General features: G+C 41.3%; 1 protein-coding gene across 13 annotated transcripts in view; it reads right to left on the bottom strand.

The window, feature by feature from the left end:
• The window catches only part of CNOT2 (CCR4-NOT transcription complex subunit 2), a 170,296-nt gene that overhangs the window by 105,561 nt on the left and 40,884 nt on the right, over window positions 1-23,851 (bottom strand). For 5 of the 13 annotated variants that reach the window (XM_033951311.1, XM_033951310.1, XM_033951307.1 and 2 more), the window contains 2 exons: window positions 23,292-23,330; window positions 1,395-1,532 (listed from right to left, as the gene is read on the bottom strand). The exons of 2 other annotated variants lie outside the window; for them this stretch is intronic. In XM_033951311.1, the coding sequence (XP_033807202.1) occupies window positions 1,395-1,532; window positions 23,292-23,297 (144 nt within the window). In that variant the 5' untranslated portion in view covers window positions 23,298-23,330. The remainder of the gene's footprint in view (window positions 1-1,394; window positions 1,533-23,291; window positions 23,331-23,851) is intronic. 6 more of the 13 variants (XM_033951318.1, XM_033951317.1, XM_033951313.1 and 3 more) reach the window with 2 other exon arrangements.

The following is a 23,851-nucleotide window of genomic DNA, read 5'->3' as shown; positions in this document are numbered from 1 at the left end:
TGTATACTGACAGTACAAGAGAAGCCCTTGCTAAGAAATGGCTAAACTCCTAGATTTCAATAATTTGATTATAGGTTTGACCACATGGCACTGAATATTGGAGAGTTCTAAAACCAGTTTTCAGTCTCACTTTAGAATAAGTCATCCTTATTTCTTTCTTTTTTAAAAAATATTTTCTGTTCATTGATCCCATTGTCAATAACATTATTTCTACATGAATATTAGGCCAGTAGCAACACCAGTGCCAAAATGGCTGCCACGACCTCCAGAAACAATCTACCACTGGAGCCATTTTCAATAAGAGAGTAGAGGCAGGAGCGCATGAAAATAGCTCCTGCCCCAACTCTCCACTGCAACATCAAGCAAAACGGTAGGCCTGGGAGGGAGGCTATCTCTGATCAGGAGGAGGAGGGACATGGAGAAATTCCAGCATACTCGAGTAGAAACCAAGATTAAAATTTTGGTTCCTTTTTTGGCCCAAAAACTCAAGTTTATAATAGAGTATATACAGTAAGTGCCGGGTCCATGCTGTTTATTTTTTTTCACATGCATATTCATAAAATGGCTTTCCTACTGTGCATGCCAACAAACACATACATGCACTCTCTTAGGCAGTTTACATGTAAAATACTGCTAGAACTGAACATGTTCTGACCTGGACATCTTAATTCCAATCTCAATATTCTATATAAAATGGGCTTTATAATTTACATAATCACTGCCAGAGTTTTCAGGTGTACACTTAACAAACAAAAAAAAAAATCTTTAAATTTATTCCTCTGTCAAGCATTACATTAGATTACATTAAAATGTTCTTATAATCCGCAGTTACCATTCAGGTTCAAAGTAATTAACAATAAGAGCAACTAGACAGTAACTAGGAATTACATTGAAATAAAAATTAAAATCAGCACAGTGACAATCAAAAGACACCAACTAAAATGACATCAGATACCCTAAGATCATTACAGGTATAATACAAAATTTTCAATAGTTTTCTAAAGCAGAGATAATCTGTATTTCCCCTTAAGAAAGGAAGAGTGTTTCAGATTAGTGCTGCCTGGGGGGAATAAAGCAGAGGGAAAAGAAAGTTAAGGCCAAACAGAATTTTTTTACTTTTGTTTTGCAGGAGCTCTCAAGTGAAGGGGGGATGGTGACTCTCAGACCCCTCCCCACCTCCCCCTCTTCACACCCTCCCCCTGCTGAACAGGGCCCCATGGGATCCTGGGCTAAATGCTTAGGAAGGTGAACCAGATCCATACTCAACTGAAGGATCATGGTCTGAATCCCAGGAGCTACCAACCAGAGAACTCAATTGCATGGGCACAGGCCATGGCCTTCACCCTGGGAAGTTAGGCCTAGGAAAGGGACCTGCTGTACCAGACCAGACCTACCATCTGTTGGAGGTGGAGAAATACTGGAGAATTCCAAGCTGCACCAGCTCTTATATCAGTGATGTCACTGGAACAGTTCAGTACCTCTATCTCCATCTGCTGGTAGGAAGGGGTCACAACCCACTTGTCTGGACCAGTCTAGTGGGATAAGGAAAGTTACATTTAACATCTTACTTTTGTGAAATTACTACTATACTTTAAACTGCAGTACTAGTATCTCAGTATTATTTTCTGATAATTATTGATTTGCCTTCTTAGTATAAAATGTCTTTATATTATGTTTCCTATTTGAATACCTTATCTTTTCCTGATTCTGTCTTGCAGGCAATGATGCTATATATGCCTTCTACATATCCCTATTATTGACAACTGTGTGAATTTCTAACATGGTCCTGCCTACATCAGCCTTAAAAATTTAGATTTGGAATGAAAGAAAATGACTATGTAGAAAGAGTTCTTGATAATAATGAACTGTAAATGCTCTCCAAAAAAAATCAAATGTGCTAGAAGATATTTTAACTTTTCGACAATATGGGGCTTAATGCTACAGAATTTGAAAAGACAACACAAATAAGTCCGACATGATCCCTCCACAGAACCAATCTTTAGTTAGAAGACAGCAACTCTGTCACAATTTTTGGACTATGTTTACAAAACATTCAACAATAGATGACGAATAACCATCTTGTTATAAATGTAACTACAGTAGAATATCAGTTGATGGATGCTGGATAACTGGTTTTCTGGTTGATTGAGAGTGTGTTAGAAACCTTGTCTAACACACATCTCAATTCCCCTCTTCCTCCCAACCCAAAGCACCAGTGTGGCAGCAGTCCTGAGCTGCAAAGCTCTTCTCCCTTCCTCCCTCAAGCCCCAATGCAGCAGAAACAGGTGGCAGTCATGAGCCGCGAACACCCTCCCCCCCTTCCTTTCTTACCAGAAGCAGCAGCCGGTCAGCAGGAGGCAGCACTCAAAACAGGCTGCTCACAGCCAGTCCCGGCAGGGCCTTTCCTCCGACATGTCAGAATGATGGAGCGAGCAAGGGGGTGTGTGTAGCTCAGCACCGCTACCTGCTTCTGCTGCTTCAGGGCTTTAGGGAGGGAGGAAGGGGGGATTTGCAGCTTAAGACCACTGCCGCTGGTGCTTCCTCTCCACCCACCCCCGGCAGTTTTTTTTTGCCGGTTGGATGAGAGTTCTTGTTAACTGAGAGCCAGTTAACTGAGATTCAACTGTACTGTAAAACAGAACTACTTGTCTGTAGCAGACCACATCGTTGATCTTCCTTCTTTCCTTCTGAGGTTGAAAAAGCAGTTACTTACCATAACAGGTGTTATCTGGGGACAGCAGGCAGATATTCTCACATATGGGTGACATTATCCATGGAGCCCGGTATGGACAGTTTTAAAAGTGAACTGTCACTTTAAGTTTTAAGAAACTTTGCGACTGCCCACACTGCGCATGCACAAGTGCCTTCCCGCCTGATGTAGGCTCACAGTTCCTCAGTTCCATAAGCAAGCTAAGAAGCCAACCAGGGGAGGTGGGAGAGATGTGAGAATATCTGCCTGCTGGAGATAACACCTGTTAAGGTAAGTAACTGCTTTTTCAATCCTAGGATAAGCAGGCAGCATATTCTCACAAGTAGGACTGCGTAGCTAAACATAATGGGATGGAGGGAGAGTTGGTCATTAAGAAGAAAATTAATTCTGTAGTATTGCTTGGCCAAAATGACCATCTCATCTGGAACAGGATTCTAGACAATAATCTAATCTAATCTAATCTAAACTTTAGGTTTGTATACCGCATCTTCTCCACGTTGTAGAGCTCGGCGCGGTTTACAGTGGAAGAAATAGGAAGGAACCACAACAGAGGGTTAGAGGTAATAGTATAAAGAAAATTTAGAGGACTTGGGTTGCCAAGATATAAGAGTTTCCTAGAATTCCTAAGTTAGAGGGAGACTTACATTTTTGTGAAAAGACAGGTTTTCAGATGTTTGCAGAAAACTTGGAGGGATGGATTTTTCAAACGTGCCTTAAGAGACCACCCCACCCCCCAACCTGAGTCATGCTTTTTAGGATATCCAAAATTAATATACGTGCTTCCGATCGATGCAGTTTCTCTCGTGCATATTCCTCGTGGGCTCATCAGGATACATCTTTGAAACCCCAGTTAAGGTCTTCATCAAAAGTGAATCTCGAAGGTTTTACTCCCCAGCTACAGCCTCCTTTCTCTGTTCTGTTCTGTCCATTTCCATCAGGTCTCTGTCCATCTGAAATACTGCCATCTCCATGGCTAGAGAAAGCCCATTGAGTAATAACTGTCTTTCAGTTACCTCCATTTCCTCTGCTTCTCTGACGACATGCAAGTTCTCACAAGTTGGCCAGGCTGATTTCCGAAGGCCGTGGGCAGTGTGACAGCTCAGTTCTCCATTAGACATAGTTACTGCCACGGCTGACTGACCTCCCTACTGCCGGGCAAAGCCATTCCTTCTCCATCAGCACGGCAGACATCAGTCTGGAAACCAGTTTACAGATCCCAGAGGCCGGCTAAGACTCGGTTACATTTAAGGGTATTTGCACTTTCCCTACTTTGGGCATCTCCAGAAGCGCCTGGGTTCCCCTCACTTCCAGAGGATTCTCGGACACCATGTCCCTCCTGGTTTCTCTCTCTGACATCCCGGCACCGCTCGGAGCTGCCGAGATGCCTCTCAGCTGACGGCCGACAGTCCTCCGTACTGCTGAAAACTGACGCAAAGCTGTCGCTATAGAGATTGTGCTTTTTTGGTTTGAGGCTTCTCTCAGTCCTTTATCGACGACCTTCTGCAACAACCCAAGGACTATCTCTTCGTAAACACTTTCCACGCTGACGATTGAGCTATAGTCAGCAAACACGTAGCTCTCGTACTTGGGCAGCTCCAGTTTACAGCTAGATTCTAGGCGCTGAAGCAGGAACGGAAGGAAGATCTGGACAAGAGCATCCTGGACGAATTGCTTCCGGATGGCGCTACTGTCATAGTCAAACTTCTTAAATATACGACCTCTGACCTTTTCCAAAGTCCAGATGACATCAAGTGTGCTGTTTATCTGTTTTAGGTGCAGGTTGGACAGATGTTGGAATGTGAAGACCAGGTTTTGCATTAACTTCTGCATGAGATTCTGGGCTCTGAGCATCAGGCCAGTCACGCTCTGAAAGCCGAACCGATCTCTCAGCCCTTGTAGCCCCTCGAGAAAAAGCGTGGCCTTTTCGTAACATTGCTGCATCAGGACCGAGTTCCTTGGCATCTCCGTGAGGTTAAATACCTCCTGCGGCACTGCAGACGGATGGCTCCCGGCGCTGTCAATTATTCCGTCAATCCTCCTGGTGAACAGAGATAATGAGATGTGAATGTGTGAATTGAGGACCAAATAGCTGCTTTGCAAATTTCATCAATGGGAGTGGAACGTAAGAAAGCTACTGATGCTGCCATAGCCCAGACTTCGTGTGTATTTTATTGTTGGTTTAAATAAACTAAGACTTTAAAAAAAAAATAAAAACTTTCTGAAGTAACTGCTGCTTTTTATGGGGACAGGTAACATTTATGGGGGACGGAGGGGATTCCTCGCTGGGACGGAGGGGATTCCAGTGGGGAGGGTGGGATTGCTGTCCCCGCACAACTCTCTACTTTGTACTGGAAGTGTTGGTGAAAGCACAGAAACTTCCTGTGAGCAAGGTGTATGGAGATGTGTGTAGGCGAGAAGAGGGTATAGAGTCCCCAAAGATAACATACAAAACTTTTCTTTGACTAGATATGTGTTTAAGTCTTGGAGATCGAGAATTTGTTGAAGACCTCCCGTTTTCTATGGAATTTGAAAATACCTGGAGTAGAACCCCTGATTTTTCTGGGAAGGAGGAACTACTTCAGTGCATTTAGCTGAAGCAAAGCTTCAATTTCCTGAAAAAGGGACATCTGTTGTGATGTGAAAGAGGACTCTCTTGGAGGATGATTTGGAGGTATTGTTACGAAATGGAGTGAGAAACCCTCCGTGATGACCTTGAGGACCCAAGAGTCCATCATGATGAGAGCCCAACATTGATGATATAATTGTAGTTGACCTCCAATAGGTTGGGGGAAAGGCTGAGAGGGAGATATGATGGCCATGCTCTCTAGAAGCAAGTCAAAAAGACTGAGCTGGCTTTTGAGGAGCTGAAGTCTTTTGAAGGAGCTGGGTCTTTTGATGTCACTGCTGCTCTTGTCTCTTCTGTGGTGGTGGTGGTGGTGGTGGTTTGGAAGAAGAGGATATTGCAGAGTATTGTCTCTTATAAGAATAAGAAGCTGGTTTTGGAGCAGACTTAGATTGTTGACTCTTAGACTTTGATCTTTTCAAAGAGTTTCAATTTTGCTCATGCCAAGTCAGCTTTTGAGTAGTAGTCTCTATTCTATCACCAAAGAGTTCTTCCCCCCAGGCATGGAATTTTGGCTAAACGGTCCTGAAGATTAATATCCATGTCAGAGACTCATAGCCAAGCAAGACGCCTCATAGAAACAGACATGGCCAATGCTTTGGAAGACATTTCAAAAGTATCACATGCTGGCCGTGCCATATATTTCCTGGTTTGTAGAAGACTGTGTGTGGTCTGTTGAAAATCCTCAAGATGTTCTGGAAGAATATACTGCTTGAAGTCAGCCAACTTTTTTGCTAGAGATTTAAAATAAAATAAAATGACATGTAGAAGTTGTAATTAAGCACTCTATTAGCCAACATAGAGTTTTGGTAGACAGGGCAACCAAATTTGTCCATAGTAGTGCTGCCCGATTCAGGAAAAAAAATTTTGATTCGATTCAGCCTATTGAATTGTTTTTTCGATTCGCTTTTCCTGCCCAATTGGGTGTTTTGTTTTTTACAAACATCCTCGTGGGTTTATTTTATAGCCTCCTCACCCCCTTTGCCTTCTCCTAACCACACTGGCGCTGTGGTGTAAACAAAATAAACAAACAAAAAATACTTTTCCTCTCTCTGTTAAATCCTAGCTCGCGTTTGCGGTCTAACACCAGCTCTAGCAGGATACACGTTTCAAATCTGACATACTGTAATCACAAAACAGAAAATAAAATTATTTTTTCTACCTTTTGTTTTCTGGTCAATATTCAAATCTTATTAGTCCCAGGCTCTGGTTGTCTTCTGATAACTTGCTTGCCAGGGTCTCCTTCTTTCTCCATGCTAACCATCGATCTTCCATCTCTGTCCTCCCCTTCCATTTCCCTTCCCTGGAATCTTGTTAGAATGTTTATTTCTTATTCTTTCCTCTATCTGTACTTCTCACTTCTCTATTCTCTTTAGGTACTTTAGTTAGATTGTGAGCCTTCGGGACAGTGAGGGAATTTTCTAAGTACCTTCCTTACTAATAATTTTAATGTATATTTTCTGTAACCGCTTAGAACCTAACGGATGTAGCGGTATATAAGAAATAAATTACATTACATTTCCTTTTTTTCGTCTCCCTCCACAGATCCACCTTTTATCAACTACCCTTTCATCCAGCATATCACCACCCCAGGGTCCAACATCTCTCCCTTTCTTTTCCCAACTACCCTCTTTATCCAGTATCTCTAACCCCCCTCCACACCATCCCTTGTGTCCAACTTCTCTCCCTTTCTCTTCCTTCCCTCCCTAAATCCCATTGTCCATCATCTCTCTCCCTCTCCTCTTTTTTCAGACCCATTTCTTCCTCCCCAAAGTCCGGCATATGCATATCTCTTTGAATCCCCCCTTCCCTCCCTCTGTGTACTTCTACACCAGGGCCCCCTCCCCTGAAGATCTGTCCCCCCCAAAGGCCTGCACCCCACCCCTAAAGGCCTGTTTCCCCCTTGAAGGCTTGCCCCCCTTAAAGGCTTGCCCTCCTTAAAGGCCTGCATCCCACCCCTGAAGGCCTGCCTTTCCCCCCCCCTTGAAGGCCTGTCCCCCCTTAAAAGCCTGCATCTCATCCCTGAAGGCCTGCCTACCTGTCTCCCCTGAAGGCTTGTCCCACCCCCCACCCTGAAGGACTGCTCACTCCCCCCCAGAAGGCTTGCATGTTCCCCCTGGCCTCCCACTGGGGTCCGGCTTCCCCCCTGGCTTCCCCGTACTGTTTACATTCGAGGAACAGCCTGCAAACAAGATTGCGATGCTAGCGATCTTTGTACTGCTTTGGAGCTCTTGTTTGCAGGCTGTTCCTCAAAGGTAAACAGTGCAGGAAGGCCAGGGGGGAAACGGGAGGCCAGGGGGGTGGAAGCCAGACACCAGGGGGGGAAGCCGACAGCAGCACTTCACGACTGACCCTCCCCCCTCACTCTCTAAAGAAGGTGCGGCAGCGGCTGGCCAGCAAGAGCAGCGCTGCCGCTCCTGTTTTAGGGCCAAGGGTCAGGTGAATCGGGAAGCCGATTTTTTTGTTTTGTTTTGAACTGATTCGAATCGATTTACCCGAAGTGAATCGGTGAACCGATTCGAATTGTGAATCGGGCAGCACTAGTCCATAGTATGACCTCATGTCCCAGTGGTGCAGAAGCATAAACCCTGATACAGGAGGATTTTTTTAAGGGTCAATTCCACAAGCAGCGATTGGTATTGTAGTTGCAGTTTGTCAAATCCAGGGCAAGAAATTATTCTGTAGAGTGAATACATTTTTTTTTTTTTTTGGGGGGGGGGGGGGTTGCAGTAGTCTCCCAGTTTCGAAAGAGGGCCTCCTCAAGAAGATTATACAGAGATAACTTGAGAAGTTCTTTAGGAGGTTCATCATAATCTAAGGCATCAAGGAGCTCTGCCCTGGGCTCAGTGGCAGCCTCTAATTTGAAAGGGAAGGTCTTGCCCAACTGTCTAATGTATTTAGTAAAGGAAAGTCCTTCAGGAGGAGATGATCTTTTTGGAGGAGGAGATGGATCTGAAGGTATGCCATATGACTCAGGGGCAGACAAAGTGGGCTCACACTCAGAGTCAGTATGGTGAGGTGAGAGATCAGAATCAACTACAGGAACCCCAGGTGACTCTCTATAAGAAGAAGAATGTAGAGGAGAACAATGAGACGATGCTCCTTGATGTCTTTGATACCGATCCGATGAAGAGGACCGATGGGAAGTTCTCTTATCACTGGAAACATGGGATTCATGTGATGTAGATCGATGGTGCCTCAAAACAAAGAGCATCTAGTTGATGAAGAGTGTTGATGAGTCGAAGGCGGCCATCGATGCTTCGATGAAGAGTGACAATGTTTTGATGGGGAGCGTCACTGTGATGTTGAGGATCGATGCCTGCTCCGAAGAACATAAGAATTGCTGCTGCTGGGTCAGACCAGTGGTCCATCGTGCTGCTGCTGGGTCAGACCAGTGGTCCATCGTGCTCAGCAGTCCGCTCACGTGGCAACCCTCTGGTCAAAGACTCTTGAGGAAGCTGTGTTGAAAAGGGACAGTTAGATCAGAGAGAAAACTTAGGAGCAGGCTGCAGGTGGCAAGAGACCATTGCTACGGCTGCCAGGACTGAAAAAGAACTGATCTGAGGTAGCCTGGGGAAAGAAGAGAGGGAAATAGGGGGAGAAGCTAAGGGGGGAGGGGGCAACACCGCAGCTCAATTAATTTTACTAGTACTAATAAATAATGCATTAATCGTGATTAACATGCAGCCTTAATATATATTATAAACACACACACGCGCACTCAACTATCTACAAATACTGTATCTTGAATCTTCATAACTCTAAAACATATCTAAATGGCAACAAAAACTTTCCCTATCGGTGTACAGGCAGATTTAATCTTTGCAGTAATCTTTGCAGTGGTCATCATAAAACGCATGAGGACAGTCTTAAAGATCTCAATATGTATAACTTTAAAAGAAAGGAGAGAAGGTGGGAGAGGGAAGATATGAAAGAGACTCACCTCCTGTGCATTTATGTCACAGAGGTATGGAGAAATTAGGTCTTACCAGATCATTTTCTTTCCATTAGTCTTTCACACTATTCCAGACCGGTGGGGATAGTTATGTCCATCAACCAGAGTTGAGAGATATAGGAACTAGCCAGCCCCTCAGCATCTCAGTATTAACATATACAAGCAGAGGGAAAGAAACAAACAAGAGTCCAGCCACCCCTTGAACCTTCCCAACCTGCCTATACTCTGAAAAATATATATGTTCCTTCAAACATAGTTTATAGTTTGTTTAGTAGCAAGGGCAGGGAGAGTGACGGTGTTAAGAGAATGAGGAATCCGAAGTGCGACCGAACTGCAGCTAAAAACACAGAACCAAAAAATGGGAAGACCTCTGGAATAGTGTGAATGACTTATGGAAAGAAAATTATCAGGTTACTATGTTAGACTTAAAAATATCAAATTGTATACTTTAGAGGAAATGCGGGAGAGGGGAGATATGATAGAGATGTTTAAATACCTACATAATGTAAATGCGCATGAGTCGAGTCTCTTTCATTTGAAATGAAACTCTGTAATGAGAGGGCATAGGATGAAGTTAAGAGGTGATAGGTTCCGGAGTAATCCGAGGAAATACTTTTTTTACGGAAAGGGTGGTAGATGCATGGAACAGTCTCCCAGAAGAGGTAGTGGAGACAGAGACTGTGTCTGAATTCAAAAGGGCCTGGGATAGGCACATGGGATCTCTCGGAGAGAGAAAGAGATAACAGTTGGTATGTTTAATGTCATGGGCAGACTAGATGGGCAGACTAGATGGGCCATTTGGCCTTTATCTGCCGTCATGTTTCTGTATTTTTGTATGGTAATTGTATACAAAGTATACAAAGGTAAGACCTAATTTCTCCTTCTATAGCATCCTTCCCACTATGTATAGAAAACTGAATGAATAAATAAATATTTCAGACCAGTGGGATGTTCAAAAGCAGACCTCATTAAAAAGGAAGGAAACTGGGGCTGTGGCCTGCAACAACAATGCACAAAATCTGGCATCCAAGTGTTGCCACATCAACCTGGTAATGCTAGACAAAAGAATTGCTGTTGGGGAAGCAACCTCTGGGTCTCTTGAGGGCCCATTCATCTAGATATCTTACAACGTCCTGGGTGGAGATGATCCTCATGGCACTGGCAGCTGTTTGCTGGGCAGCCACATAGTCTTCCATCCAATAAGTTGCCTCTGCCTGCCAACTCCGCTGACCCTTTCAAACCATTTTTATCTTTTTTTTTTTTTTTTTTAAAGAACCAGTCTTAAGTTAAGTTAAGGACACACTTCCTTTTTTTTTTTTTTAAAGAGGCTGCAGAGTCCTGAGAAGGAGAGGACTCAAGGGCAGTAGGGAATGGGTCAGGAGGCAGAGACTCCAAAGGCCTACCCCAAGGAGCTCAACTGGAACCAGTTCACCAACTGTCCTCTCAGCAATTCATGTGTTCTATCTCCACCTGTTGGTCGATGGACATAAATTATCCCCACTGATCTGGAAAAGAGGGAAGGATGTTATGACATTAAACATTTCTATCATTTGAAAGGAATTTCTGGAATGAGGGGACATAGGATGAAAGTAAAAGAGGACATATTCAAGAGTAACCTAAGAAAATAATTCTTCACAGAAAGGATGGTGAAGATATGGAACAGCCTCACAGTGAAAGTAGTAGGGACAAAGAATGTATATGAATATCTAAGTGGTATAAATATGCACGAGGCCAGTCTCTTTCAAATGAAAGGAAACTCTAGTGAGAGGGCATGGGATGAAGAAGTGATAGGCTTAGGAGTAAACTAAGGAAATACTTTTTTTTTTTTTTACAGAAAGGTTAGTAGATGCATGGAATGGTCTCTTGGTAGAGATGGTGGAGACAAAGACTGTATTCTGAATTCAAAAAAGCATGGGACAGGTATGTGGGAACACTTAGAGAGAGGAGATAGTAGATGCTGCGAATAATAGACTGGATGGGCCAATTGGCCTTTATCTGCCATCAAGTTTCTATGTTTCTAAGAAAGCTTGGCACAAGTACATTGGATCTCTAAGAGAGAGGAAGGAATAGCAGATGGAAAGATGGGTAGACTAGATAGACCATGTGGTCTTTATCTACCTTTATTTTTCTCTGTTTGACTGTTTCTGTGTTTCAAAGTCTGCAAATTAAGAGTCTAAGAGCTCTCATATGAATATTTTTTGTGGATAATTTGTGGTCCTCAACAACCAGAGCTGAAAACCAACTCCATGGACTTACAAAAATAAAATTACCCTTCAAATATACCGTAAGTATAAAAAGAAAACCACACATCAATGGCAATATTATGAAAGTCATGGTTAGCCTCAGCTTGCAGTATCAGGCAGCTCCTTCCTGTTTCTTTCTTCATGGGTAGGCAATTTACAGAAAGAACCAGGAAGAAGACCCTCTAACTGATCAGACATGGGAACTGTTCAGCTCTTACAAAACAAACTATTTAAAGTTGTGAAGAGCTTTACTGCACAGTATCCAGTTGTATAATAATGCTTTTCAGAAAAGCGTTCAACTACTAAAAATGATTACATCAACACAAGAGGTCAATTTAAAAAGACAACCTGGAATTTCAGTTCAAAGTAGATATCTTAATCATTTATGCCCGGATTCTATAAAACGGTGCCAGTATTGACGGCTGCCTAAGAAACAGTTGCCAATCGAATGTCAATCACACACCTGTGCCATTTGTAGAATCATGGCTACTTTTGGGGGTTTTTATGTAAACACAAACGTCTTAAATGTGGACCAGCATTTTAAAGGCCTACATTTAAAGTGCTGGTCTCGCAAATTTGGAGGTGCACAGGAATGCCTACGGATGCCTAAAGTCGCTTCTGGCACAAACTATACCCCTGCCAGGCTTAGGCATCCATAGGCGTCCCTATATGTCTTCGTAGGCATGAGCCAGTGCCTTAGAATGGCGCCTTCAGTTTGTTGTTCTTTTTTAAAGAAATGTGCCCCCTGACTGGTCAGCCTAATTGCAGCGCATCCTGTACAGAATTTTCGCCTTACAATTCGCTTAAAACTAAGTGAATTATAAAATACATACAAAATTATGACATACAAACAAACCAACAATATAAAACATATAAAAGCAATGCAAATCTTTAAAATATAACTTGTACGCTTTCTCCAGGCATTACTACCTAATTTCTTAAAATGCCTTCCTAAACAAGGACATTTTTTTTAAACTCTGTATATTTCTATTGATTCTCAATCGTTCAAGCAAATTATTCCATAACCCCCCTCCCCCACCCCCGCCCCCCTGCTGCCACATGCACACCCCCTTCCCTTTCCTCGCACCTTTTAAACTTCTTCGGCATGAGCAGCATGCTGACCACATCAGTGTCGGCTCACCTTTGACGTCACTTCCTACGCACGGGTCTCGGAAGTGACATCAGAGAGAGCTCCAAAAAGGTACGGTGGAAGGCAAGGAGAGAAGCAGGGAGCGAGCAATCAGGCAGGTGAGGGGAGAGGAGGAGGGGGTGCTACTGCACCCTTAGGAAGACCACGCCCGGGGAGGACTGCACCCCCCTTACTACGCCACTGGCTTCACTCCCACCACCAAAATTGCGATGGTCTTTATGCACCAAACATAAACCAGAGTATCAGATTATCTTGATTGACAGATGCAATTGTAAGGCATGTCCACTGGAGCACCAGACTCTGCCTTAGAATTTTCCATAGGAGAAAATCCTTGCTGGTATTTCTCATACGTATCCAAAGTGCCAAAACATTAAGATGATGCTTATCATTCAAGCTGTGAATGGGTCACACAGTTTGGAAATTACTGTTTAACAAAAGAAATACATCTTAGATTCTCAAAGCTAATTACTCATTCATTAAATTCAAACACACATAAACCCCCTCTTCTACTAAACCGCGCTAGCGGTTTTAGTGCCGGGAGCCACGCTGAATGACCCGCGCTGCTCCCGACGCTCATAAGAACTCTATGAGCATCGGGAGCAGCGCAGCTCCCTGCGCTAAAACCGCTAGCATGGTTTAGTAGAAAATGTATTAATTAGCTTAAATATTAGACAGTCAATACTCAACCACAGAATGAATATATAATTTGAAACATCGAGCTTAGACATTTACAAGTTATATTTATTTATAAAATTCTTAATCATTCAAGGTGACATACATGAAAATAAAAGACAAAACCCAAATCTGAAGAAAAGAAGGCACAAGGCACTAAAATAAACAATACAAAATCCTACATAAAAGCATACGAGTTCCCAAGTTATGGCACCCACGTCTCCATTTTCCCTTATGGATTAAAGATACATTTTTTACTTTTTCCTATAAGCCCACAAACTGACTGCTTACCGCAGTCTCACAGGGAGTTTATTCCAAGCCACCATATCCTCAAGACTAAAAACCCTATTCCACTTAAAACCCTATTGCTGACACTGTATGAATCAACAAATAATTACCCTGAAGGCACTCTGTAAGATACAGACTGTTTGTCTGGACCTTAAAACACTAACCCCCTCTTCTACGAAACCGCGCTAGCGGTTTTTAGCACAGAGAGCCGCGCTGAATGGCCCATGCTGCTCCCGAAGCTCAATCAGTTCCTATGAGCATCAGGAGTAGCGCAGGCCATTAAGCGCGGCTCCCCACGCTAGAAATTGCTAGCACAGTTTCGTAGAAGAGGGGGTAAATGACATCTAAGTGGCACCGTACCCAGAATAGCCCAAATCCTGCCCCTTTTCACACATATTTTGGCAGCAATGCAACTTAGCTCAGTTTCCAAAAACTGCCTTAAAAAGGTGCATTCAATAGTCTACCCGAGTATGAAAGAAAGTAGCAAGCGTGTTGAAACAAGTCTGTACAAGTTGTGACATGTCTCAAGGTTACTCATGCACTGTTGTGGCTCAGTGCGAGTCTAATATTCCAAGAGACAGGATGTTAGGAAAGTGCTCATACAAGTCAAGTAAGAAACTGCTAGATTTGGAGCAGAAAAATTTCAGTGATAAATTTCTCACAAAAGAAGGAAAAAAGCCAAAGGACATCCATGAACTCATGACTGAAGTTTATGGTGAACTTGCCCCATCATCCTACAAAGCAAAATTTTGGAGCAAGCAGTTTAAGTGGGGTAGAAAGTCCACTGAAGATGACCCTCATACTGGACAGCCTATGGAAGCAACTTCCATAGAAATGAGCAAGAAAGTCAAGGATTTAATTTTGTTAAATTAAGGTTTCCTGAATAACTGAAGAAATGAGCATCTCGGCAGGTACAGTTTGGAAAATAACTCATGAAAAGTTGGGCATGTCCAAGGTTAGGGCAAAATGGGTTCCAAGAATGTTGACACCATGTCAGAAGGCCACGAGGCTCCAGTACTGTCATAAAAACTTGGGAGATGCTTCGTGAAGATTTTTCTCATCATTTTGTGACTGGAGACGAGACTTGGGTCTATCACAGAGATCCTAAGTCCAAAATGGAGTCAATGCAGTGGAAACACAAGTTGCCTCCATCCTAAAAAAGTTCCAGTCAAAAAAATCTGCAGGCAAAATCATGGCAACTATCTTCTGGGATGATGAAGGGCTTTTGCTTCGGGAGTTCATGCCACACAAGACAACCATAACCGGGGAGAGCTAATAAACACAATGATCCCTTTGCAGGAGTCAATCAAGGAGAAAAAAATGAAGAAAACTCAGCTGGCACGCTGCTTCTTCACGACAATGCGCCAGTGCACATGCCACAACAATCACAGGCTGCCATCTGAGAATGTAGGTTTCAGAAACTGAACCATCTACCCTACATTCCTGACTTGGCTCCCTCAAGTTTCAAGTTTATTGGGATTTGTTATCTACGCAATATCATATATTTCAATGCGTATAACAATTGTTTTTAAAATAACAATTAACAAATTGGGAAGGACAAAACAAGATAATATAGACAAATTTTGGCATTCTATTACAAACTGGTACAAAAGGCAAAGGGGGTGAACTACAATTTTTAAGAAAAGAAAAAGAAACATTTAAGGAAAAAACACATGATCTCAAATCCAAGATATAAAGTAAAATAAAGAGTATTTTGGCGACCTACACATAACACTCGTTAAAAACTGTGATTTAGTACTTGTAGGTAAAGTTTTCTATGCATTGAAAGCGTCCTTGTACAAAAAAGCTTTTAAGGAAATGCTTAAATTTTTCTAAAGAAGATTCATTACATAAAAATAGTGGTAAATTGTTCCAGAGTTGGGGTGCTATGACCGAAAAAATGGTGGATCTCCTGGTCCCTATTATTTTTAAAATTATTTCATGTTCCAAGTTTTAATGAAATCTCTCCATGGACAGCGGCACTGGATTGGCCATCAGGGACGTGCCAGAGTAAATCAGGGCAGTAGAAGGACCCGAAGCAGCATGTGAAGACTGCTGCACACACTGCTGGAATCACCAGGTTCGTAGTCGGGCCCGCGGGAAGTGAAGGGGGAGGGACGGCAAGGACTCTCTATCCAAGTAAAGAACAAACTCCAGGGAGAACGGCAGAGACCGGGTCTGTACTAACTCCCATGGACAGGGGGAGCAGGAAGAGGTGCTGATGGACAGGGGGGGGAATGAAGGGAGACCTACTGCTGGACAGAGGGAGCAGGAAGAGGTGCTGAAGGAGGGGGGGGAAGGAAGGGAGGCCTACTGCTAGACAGGGGGAGCAGGAAGAGGTGCTGATGGACGGGGGGGGGGGAATGAAGGGTGGCCTACTGCTGGACAGGGGAAGCAGGAAGAGGTGCTGATGGACAGGGGGAAGGTAAAACAAAGGGAGAAGGGCGGCTGCTGGATAAAGGGAGCAGTGAAGGGGTGGTAGTGGTGGACACAGGGGAGGTAAAAAGAAGGGAGAATGGACAGGGGGAACACGCAAGGGGTGGTGGTGGACAGCCAAAAGAAAGACAGAAATACAGAAAGCGGCTAAAGAAACAGAGAGAGAAAGAAATAAAACAGACACACTCATATATTCTAGCACCCGTTAATGTAACGGGCTATAAAGCTAGTAGGAAATAATGGAGGTGTACTTACAGTCTGTGAAGTGCCTGCTAGCCAGCTCTGTACATTGCAGGTGAATACAGGAAAAGGATTTTCAAACCTCTGATAGGGTCAGAGGGAAAGCGAGCTCCCAGGGGAATGGACCCCACCCCCCCAAGTCTGAGAAGGGTGGCACACAGCAGATTGGCTCCAAAGAATCCTCAAAGTTTCTCTGTGAAGCAGCAGTCTCACTCCACCTGTTATACAACCTTTTTTCAGTTGATCTTGATATAAGTTTAGTAGATGGGGGTAACAATATGTTTTGAAATGATGTATACAATTCTACCGTATATCCATCGCCACCTGGAGCGGATCCAACTCTAAGGGACTTCAATGCAGATTGTATTTCTTTTTGTGAAATGGGTGCTTCTAATTTCTTTTTTTCATGCTCGGGAATTTTAGGCCTCTCAATCAACTTCAAAAATTCTAACCCTTCTTCCTCTTTAGTTAAATGATGCTCAGAAGAATACAAGCTTGTATAAAATTTCAAAAACTGTTTTAGTATATTATTAGTTTGATATTGAATTTCCTTTCTTTCATCTATAATTGCTGTAATATTTATTTTCTTCTTTTTTGCTTTTAAATAATTAGCCTGTAATCTTCCCGCCTTATTTGAATTTCCATAATATAGAGCTTTATGTGACAAAATGTTTTCTAGCTAACTGAGAAGAAATTTCATTGTACCTAAATTTTGTTTTTAAAAGGGCCTGAAAAGTATTTGAATCCCAATTTGACTTCAATTGTCTCTCTAAATTTTTTAATACTTTGTTCTAAGACAAGTTTCAAGTTATTAAAATATTTTTCTAGTTTCTAAGCGGTTAACAATATAAAATTACATAAAAACAGATAATAAATTACATAGAAAACTTATAAAAATAGGGATAACAGATAAAAGTCAGAGACATACAGACTACATAACAATGGGATAGTAGGGATGAACTACAATTATTATAGAAAAGGCGAGACATAAAAGGATAAAACAATAGGTTGGGTAAAAAGTAACAGAAATTTTAATTTTAAATTTAAATTTAGCCCTTAAAAGGGCAATTGTTATCCAAAAGCATCTTGGAAAATAAATGTTTTTAATTTAGTTTTATATCAGATTCGTAGCGCAAATGGATCGGTAATGAGTTCCACAGAGTGGGGGCAGTAACAGCAAAGTTATTGGAGCGCAACGTATTAATTGATTTTAAGGAAGATATAACTAAGAGATTTTGGGAAGTTGAACGGAGAGATTTTGGTGTGCTATACAGGATTAGAAGTCTGTTAATGAAATCAGGTTGATTATTCAGTTTAGTTGTGAGTGTTAAAAGTAAAATTTTGTAGCTAATTCTGTGTTCAACTGGTAACCAATGAGCGTTGATCAAGAGGGGGGAGACATGATCGTATCATTCTTAGTCGATATAAACATTTCTGGACGACTGTGCTTATGTGAGAATGATAGGAAAATTTATTATTGAAAGTAACTCCCAATAACTTCAAAGTTGGAACAGTTTTAATGAGTATCGATTCTAGTTTCAAAGGGACTTGGAGTGTTGTTCCTTTTTTAAACGGAGAGATCATAAGTTTAGATTTATTGATATTGAGGGATAGTTTATTTAGATCTAACCAATATTTGAATTTTTCTAATTTACAATTAATGAGGACTACTTCTTCCTTATTATTAAGATTGATGGGATGAAGTAGTTGGACATCGTCCGCGTAAGCAAATGTGGAAAAGCCAATAGATTGAGAAACTGTCAAGAGAAGCGATAGAAAGATATTGAAAAGAAGGGGGGACAGTATAGAACCCTGTGGGATACCATATTTAGAAGAAAAAGATTCAGACAAAGTGTCATTGAAGATAATTTTAGAGGATAATAATAATAATAATAACAGCTTATATACCGCAATACCGTGAAGTTCTATGCGGTTTACAAAGATTAAGCAAAGGTACAAATTGATTGACTTTAAGAGGGGAGGAAGAAAGAGGGTTAATAGGACAGGAAATCCATTTTTGAGGAGAGAGTGATCAATAGAACAAGTTAATCGCTATAGAGGGGAGAGAGAAGAGAGGATCAGTTGTCTAGATACTTTAGGAACAGGTGTGTTTTCAGACGTTTCCTAAATTCCTCATAAGTAGTGGGTGAAAGCAATTGTTCTAGATGCTGTTTGGTGCGAGAGAAGATGTTCATGGTGTTTTTTTCAGTTTACAACCTCTCACTGGGGGGGGAAACAAAGTTGGAATGTGAGCTTCTCTTGTGTCTGTTGGCTGAGAAGATAAAAAGGTCAGTTATATATTTAGGGGCAAGTCCGTGTAGTGCTTTGAAGCAGAAGCAGGCAAATTTAAACTTTACGCGCGCCTCCATTGGCAGCCAATGCAGCTGCCGGTAGTAGGGTGTCACGTGGTCAAACTTCCTCAGCCCAAAGATCAGTTTGACTGCTGCATTTTGCATCAACTGTAAACGCTGCATGTTCTTTTGGGAAATTGCTAAATAGGCGATGTTACAGTAGTCAAGTAGACTCAGTACGAGGGATTGGACTAGGGTTCTGAATGCCGCTGTATCGAAATAAGCTTTAATGGATCTGAGTTTCCAGAGAGTGAAAAATCCCTTTCTGATCAAGGAGTCCACCTGGTCTCTCATGGTTAGGCACTGATCCAAAGTTACACCTAGTATCTTTATGGTAGGTTGGATAGGGTAATTAAGATTATTGATACATAGTGGTGATTTGGTGTCAAGCGGATGTGGCGAAGCAACGAAGAAAGTTGTCTTTTCTGAATTAAGTTTGAGCCTAAAGGTTGTCATCCAGTGCTCCATCACGTTTATGGCTTCTGAAGCTTTAGGAATAGTTTCAGAGATAGAATTAACGAATGGGATGATGATCTATCTTTAAAGTAAGATATGAACCAATCCAGGACCTGGTCAGATATACCAATTTCCTGGAGTCGTGTTAGGAGTAAACTGTGGTCAATAAATGCAGAAGAAAGATCTAAGGATATGAGTAATATGGATTGATGGTGATCAAGATAGTATAATATTTTGGTGGTAAGTGAAAGCTCTGTAGAATGACAACGATGGAAGCCGGTTTGATTGGGGTGGAGTATATTGGTTTTCTCGACGAAATCAGAAAGTTGTTGGAAGACGATTTTTTCTGCGAGTTTCGCCATGAATGGTATGTTTGCTATGGGGCGATAATTAGATAGATCTTGTGTGCTAACATTTTTGTCCTTAATAATCGGATAAATGATTGATTGTTTCCAGGTCTCAGGTAAAGATCCGGATGACAAACTTGAATTGACTAAATCTTTTATGTATGGACCGAAAATGGAAAAGAATCGTTTTAATAGGAAAGGAGGAATAACTTCTGTGCTTGTCCCTTTTATATTAAGTGTACTAATATATCTTTGTATTTCCTCCAAACTGGGAAGGGTGAAATGAGAACATTTAGAATAGGACAAAATAGTTGCCGAGGTGGAGTTTGCGTGATCTTCAGAGGAACATGAAATAGCGTTAATTGGAAAAGTGTCTCTAATTTTCTGGACTTTATCGATGAAGAATGCGGCTAGGGCTTGCACTGTAGGAGTGGGACTGGATGTATTTGTTTCCTTTTTTCTTGTAGTAAGAGATTTGACAATCGCGTATAAAGCAGAGGAGTTTTTGGCTTTCTTGATTTGTTTGGTGTAGAAGTCTTTTTTGGTTCTATTGATTTCTGATTTGTAGTATGCAGCGTGTTTCCTAATATATGAAGAATAAGAAATTATATCTCCTCTCAAGATAGCCTTAAAGGTATCCCATAATGTTTCTATAGATATTTCATTTAAGCATTAATCTGAAAAAATTCCTTCTTAAAGTTGGAGTCTGCCAGCATGTATTATTGAATCTCCATACAGGTCTATTATTTCCTTGTCCATCCAGACACCTCCATGATCTGATAAAATAATTGGATCTATGGTTGCCTTTATTACCTTCTGAACTAAATTATCTGATACAAATATATAATCAGTTCTTGAAAAATGATTTATGTACGTGAGAGCAAAATGAAAATTCCCGATCATCAAAATGAAGAATTACCAAATTATCCAAACCTAATAATTTTAAAATTTTACTAGGTTTTTTGTCCAATATTGGATCCATAACTGCATTAAAGTCCCCTGCCATAACATCTAAGGATCAAAATCTACTCATGCTTACAAAAATCTTGGATTATGTAAACATGCAAGAGTTGAACAAAATCATCTCAAATCTAAAATTCTTGAACACGGCAACCTTCTAAAGACAAAAGAAATTTTGTCATAAGAAGCATACAGAGAGGGCATTTTGAGAATACATTGCCTAACTTGTACAGCAGATACGCAAATGGTACACCCATTTCAAAGGCAAAAACACAAACACACATTTACACCTTTACACATATTTGCCAGTTTATTCTGCATCTGGAATGTGTGCAAAAATGCTTACCTGTGCATGCTATCAAATACATGACCACTCAACAACAATTCATTATATTTAAAAAGAATTTTGTTAGCTCCTAGATAATATATCAAGCAAACTAACATCTCCTTAGGCCCTAAGGGAAATCATAAGGGACAAATATAAAGGAAAATATTTTAAAAATTAGATTTTACATGTGATAGCCAGGATTTACTAACAAAGACAGAGACAGTCCAGAGACGTGCAACAGTTAGCATGGTGGAGCAAAGAAGGAAAAAAATGCTGGTTTTATTCTAAGCTTATATTCCACCTATCATTATATCCTCACAAAAATAACATACAAAGCATGAACTTTAGACAAACATAAGCATTTTAAAGATGGCAATAATATCTGTTCAACATCTTAGCAATAACAGCATTATTCTTGGAAGTATTAAAACAGACTCGGTAATAACCACCAACCACCAGAACCTCAACTGTTCTGCTGGTAGCTTAGCCCAGCTGGACACAACTCAGAAAGAAGCTGATGGTTTCCTAGTGGTTGGGCCTGCTGGATTTAAATCCCCATTGTGCCTGATTGAACTATGTGTGCTTGGAACAGTAATGCGACAGTCTGAAAAATGAATAAAGGTGCTGTTTAAGTTGATGTCACTGTGCGAGACTTTAGACTTTCTAACAATGGACCAGGTTTGCATACAATCGGATACAACCTGTGAACTCATTTCCATATTATACACATCAATCTGTTTTCTTCTCTGAGACATGATAACCACATAGTAAAGAGCAGAATTGAAATAGTTTAATAATTGAAAAAGTAGACCCATGGAAAATCAAAAATTAAAAGATACATACGGGGCTCCTTTTACGAAGGCGCGTTAGGGCCTTAACGCGCGGAATAGCGCGCGCTAAATTGCCCTATGCGCTAGCCGCTACCGCCTCCTTTTGAGTAGGCGGTAGATTTTCAGCTAGCGTGCGCTAATCCGGTGCGTGTGCTAAAACGCTTAGCGCACCTTCATAAAAGGAGCCCATGGAGTATGAAGGACCTTCATGTAGTGGGAGGCAATAATTCATGGAACAGTTCATATATTCCAAAGATCTCACTGGTCCATTCTTTGAAAGTAAAAATGTCACCAAGAATTGACTACATCCATTCGGGTTTTCAAGATATCCTTAATGAATATGCATGAGGCAGATCTGCATGCTTGTCACCTCTATTATATGCAAATCTGCCTCATGCATATTCATTAGGGATATCTTGAAAACCCGACTGGCTGGGGGTCCCCCAGGACAGGTTTAAGAACCCTTAGACTATAGTATAATAAGCTTTCTCTATCACATCGTATTTTAATTTCTTAAAAATTAACTATTTAAAAAGAGGATATTTGTCCAGTTGGAATAAATTCACTTCAGATGATCAATTTTGCAACCAGATGCTGAAGGGATACACCAGGACAAGAGACAATGATTTGCAACATGTTCCATGTTTCAGCAGAGAGTGCCTGTTTCATAGGGACAGCTTTAGTTTCTAACTCTGGCTTTTCTCAAAAATGTAAGTCTCCCTCCAACTTAGGAATCAAGGAAACTCTTATATCTTGGCATCCCAAGTCCTCTAAATTTTCTTCACACTTCTACCTCTAACCCTCTGTTGTAGTTCCTTCCTATTTCTTCTACTGTAAACCGCGCCGAGCTCTACGAATGTGGAGATGATGCGGTATACAAACCTAAGGATTAGATTAGATTAGAATATAAGAATTGCTGCTGTTGGGTCAGACCCGGGGTCCATCGTGCCCAGCAGTCCGCACACGCAGCGGCCTTCTGGTCAAAGACCAGCACCCTAAACGAGACTAGCCCTACCTGTGTACATTCTGGTTCAGCAGGAACTTGTTTAACGTTGTCTTGAAACCCTGGAGGGTGTTTTCCCCTATGACAGTCTCCGGCAGAGTGATCCAGTTTTCTACCACTCTCTGGGTGAAGAAGAACTTCCTTATGTTCGTACGGAATCTATTCCCTTTCAATTTTAAAGGGTGCCCTCTTATTCTCCCTACCTTGGAGAGGGCGAACAACCTACCCTTATTTACTAAGTCTATTCCCTTCAGTACCTTGAATACTTCGATCGTGTCCCCTCTCAATCTCCTCTGTGTTGCTTCTAGTTGTGAATAGATACAAATTCAGAAAGTTGAGACCCTTAAGTTTGGTTAAAAGAGTTTTCTATTATTTACAATGTGAATGTAACATATTAACATGCATTAATGTGGGTTATATGTTAAATTGTAAAACTCCATTATTCTTTGTGGACCCTAAGTAACATGCATTAAATCACATTAATGTATGTTAGTAAATGAGGTCCTAGAGACACATTACACTTACCATGCTATGGACAATTCTTGGTGACGTTCACTTTCAAAACACACACCAATCATGAAAATATACATTCTGTTTCATGAAGCATTGCCTCCCATTATATGTACACACACTTCTTATTATTAGATTTTTGTAATTTGTTTCCATTTTTAAACTCAACACAATTCTTATTTTGGATACCTGCATGGTTGGTGCTTATGGCTTCTGTTTGACTGGATTCTGACCAAATGAAAAAAACAAAACAAAACAGAGGCTGTAAACTTTGAGAATAATTTAGTGCTATTTCAAATCAATAAGCAATAAGTACAGTAGTTTGCTGTAAGCTATACAGTATATCTTTCTAAACTAATTAGTCTGCAAAGTGACAAAAGCTCGAACGTTGAGCTCTTTTTTAGAAGGTGTCTGTAGGTAAACATTTCCATACACTGCAATGATCCAGACAACTTCTGCCTTTATGAAACATTAATAGAGAAATTTCCTCTTCCAACATGTATAAATATTCTCACAAGCTGTAAGAGAATAACTTCTCTTTCATAAGTGCCCAGTCCTTCTGGAATAAAGAGGGCTGAAATGAACATAAGAATAGCCTTACTGGGTCAGACCGATGGTTCATCAAGCCCAGTAGCCCATTCTCATGGTGGCCAATAATAACCAACAGAACAAAAGCAGTTACTCTTTAAATTTACAGGTCAAGTTTGTCAGGAACCTTAGAACATACATAACTTCCAAAGTTGCTCCAC

This window comes from Geotrypetes seraphini, chromosome 7 (assembly GCF_902459505.1).
Source record: "Geotrypetes seraphini chromosome 7, aGeoSer1.1, whole genome shotgun sequence".
NCBI lineage: Eukaryota > Metazoa > Chordata > Amphibia > Gymnophiona > Dermophiidae > Geotrypetes > Geotrypetes seraphini.
The sequence above is the reverse complement of the archived record's forward strand: the minus strand, read 5'-3'. Positions and strand labels throughout refer to the sequence as shown.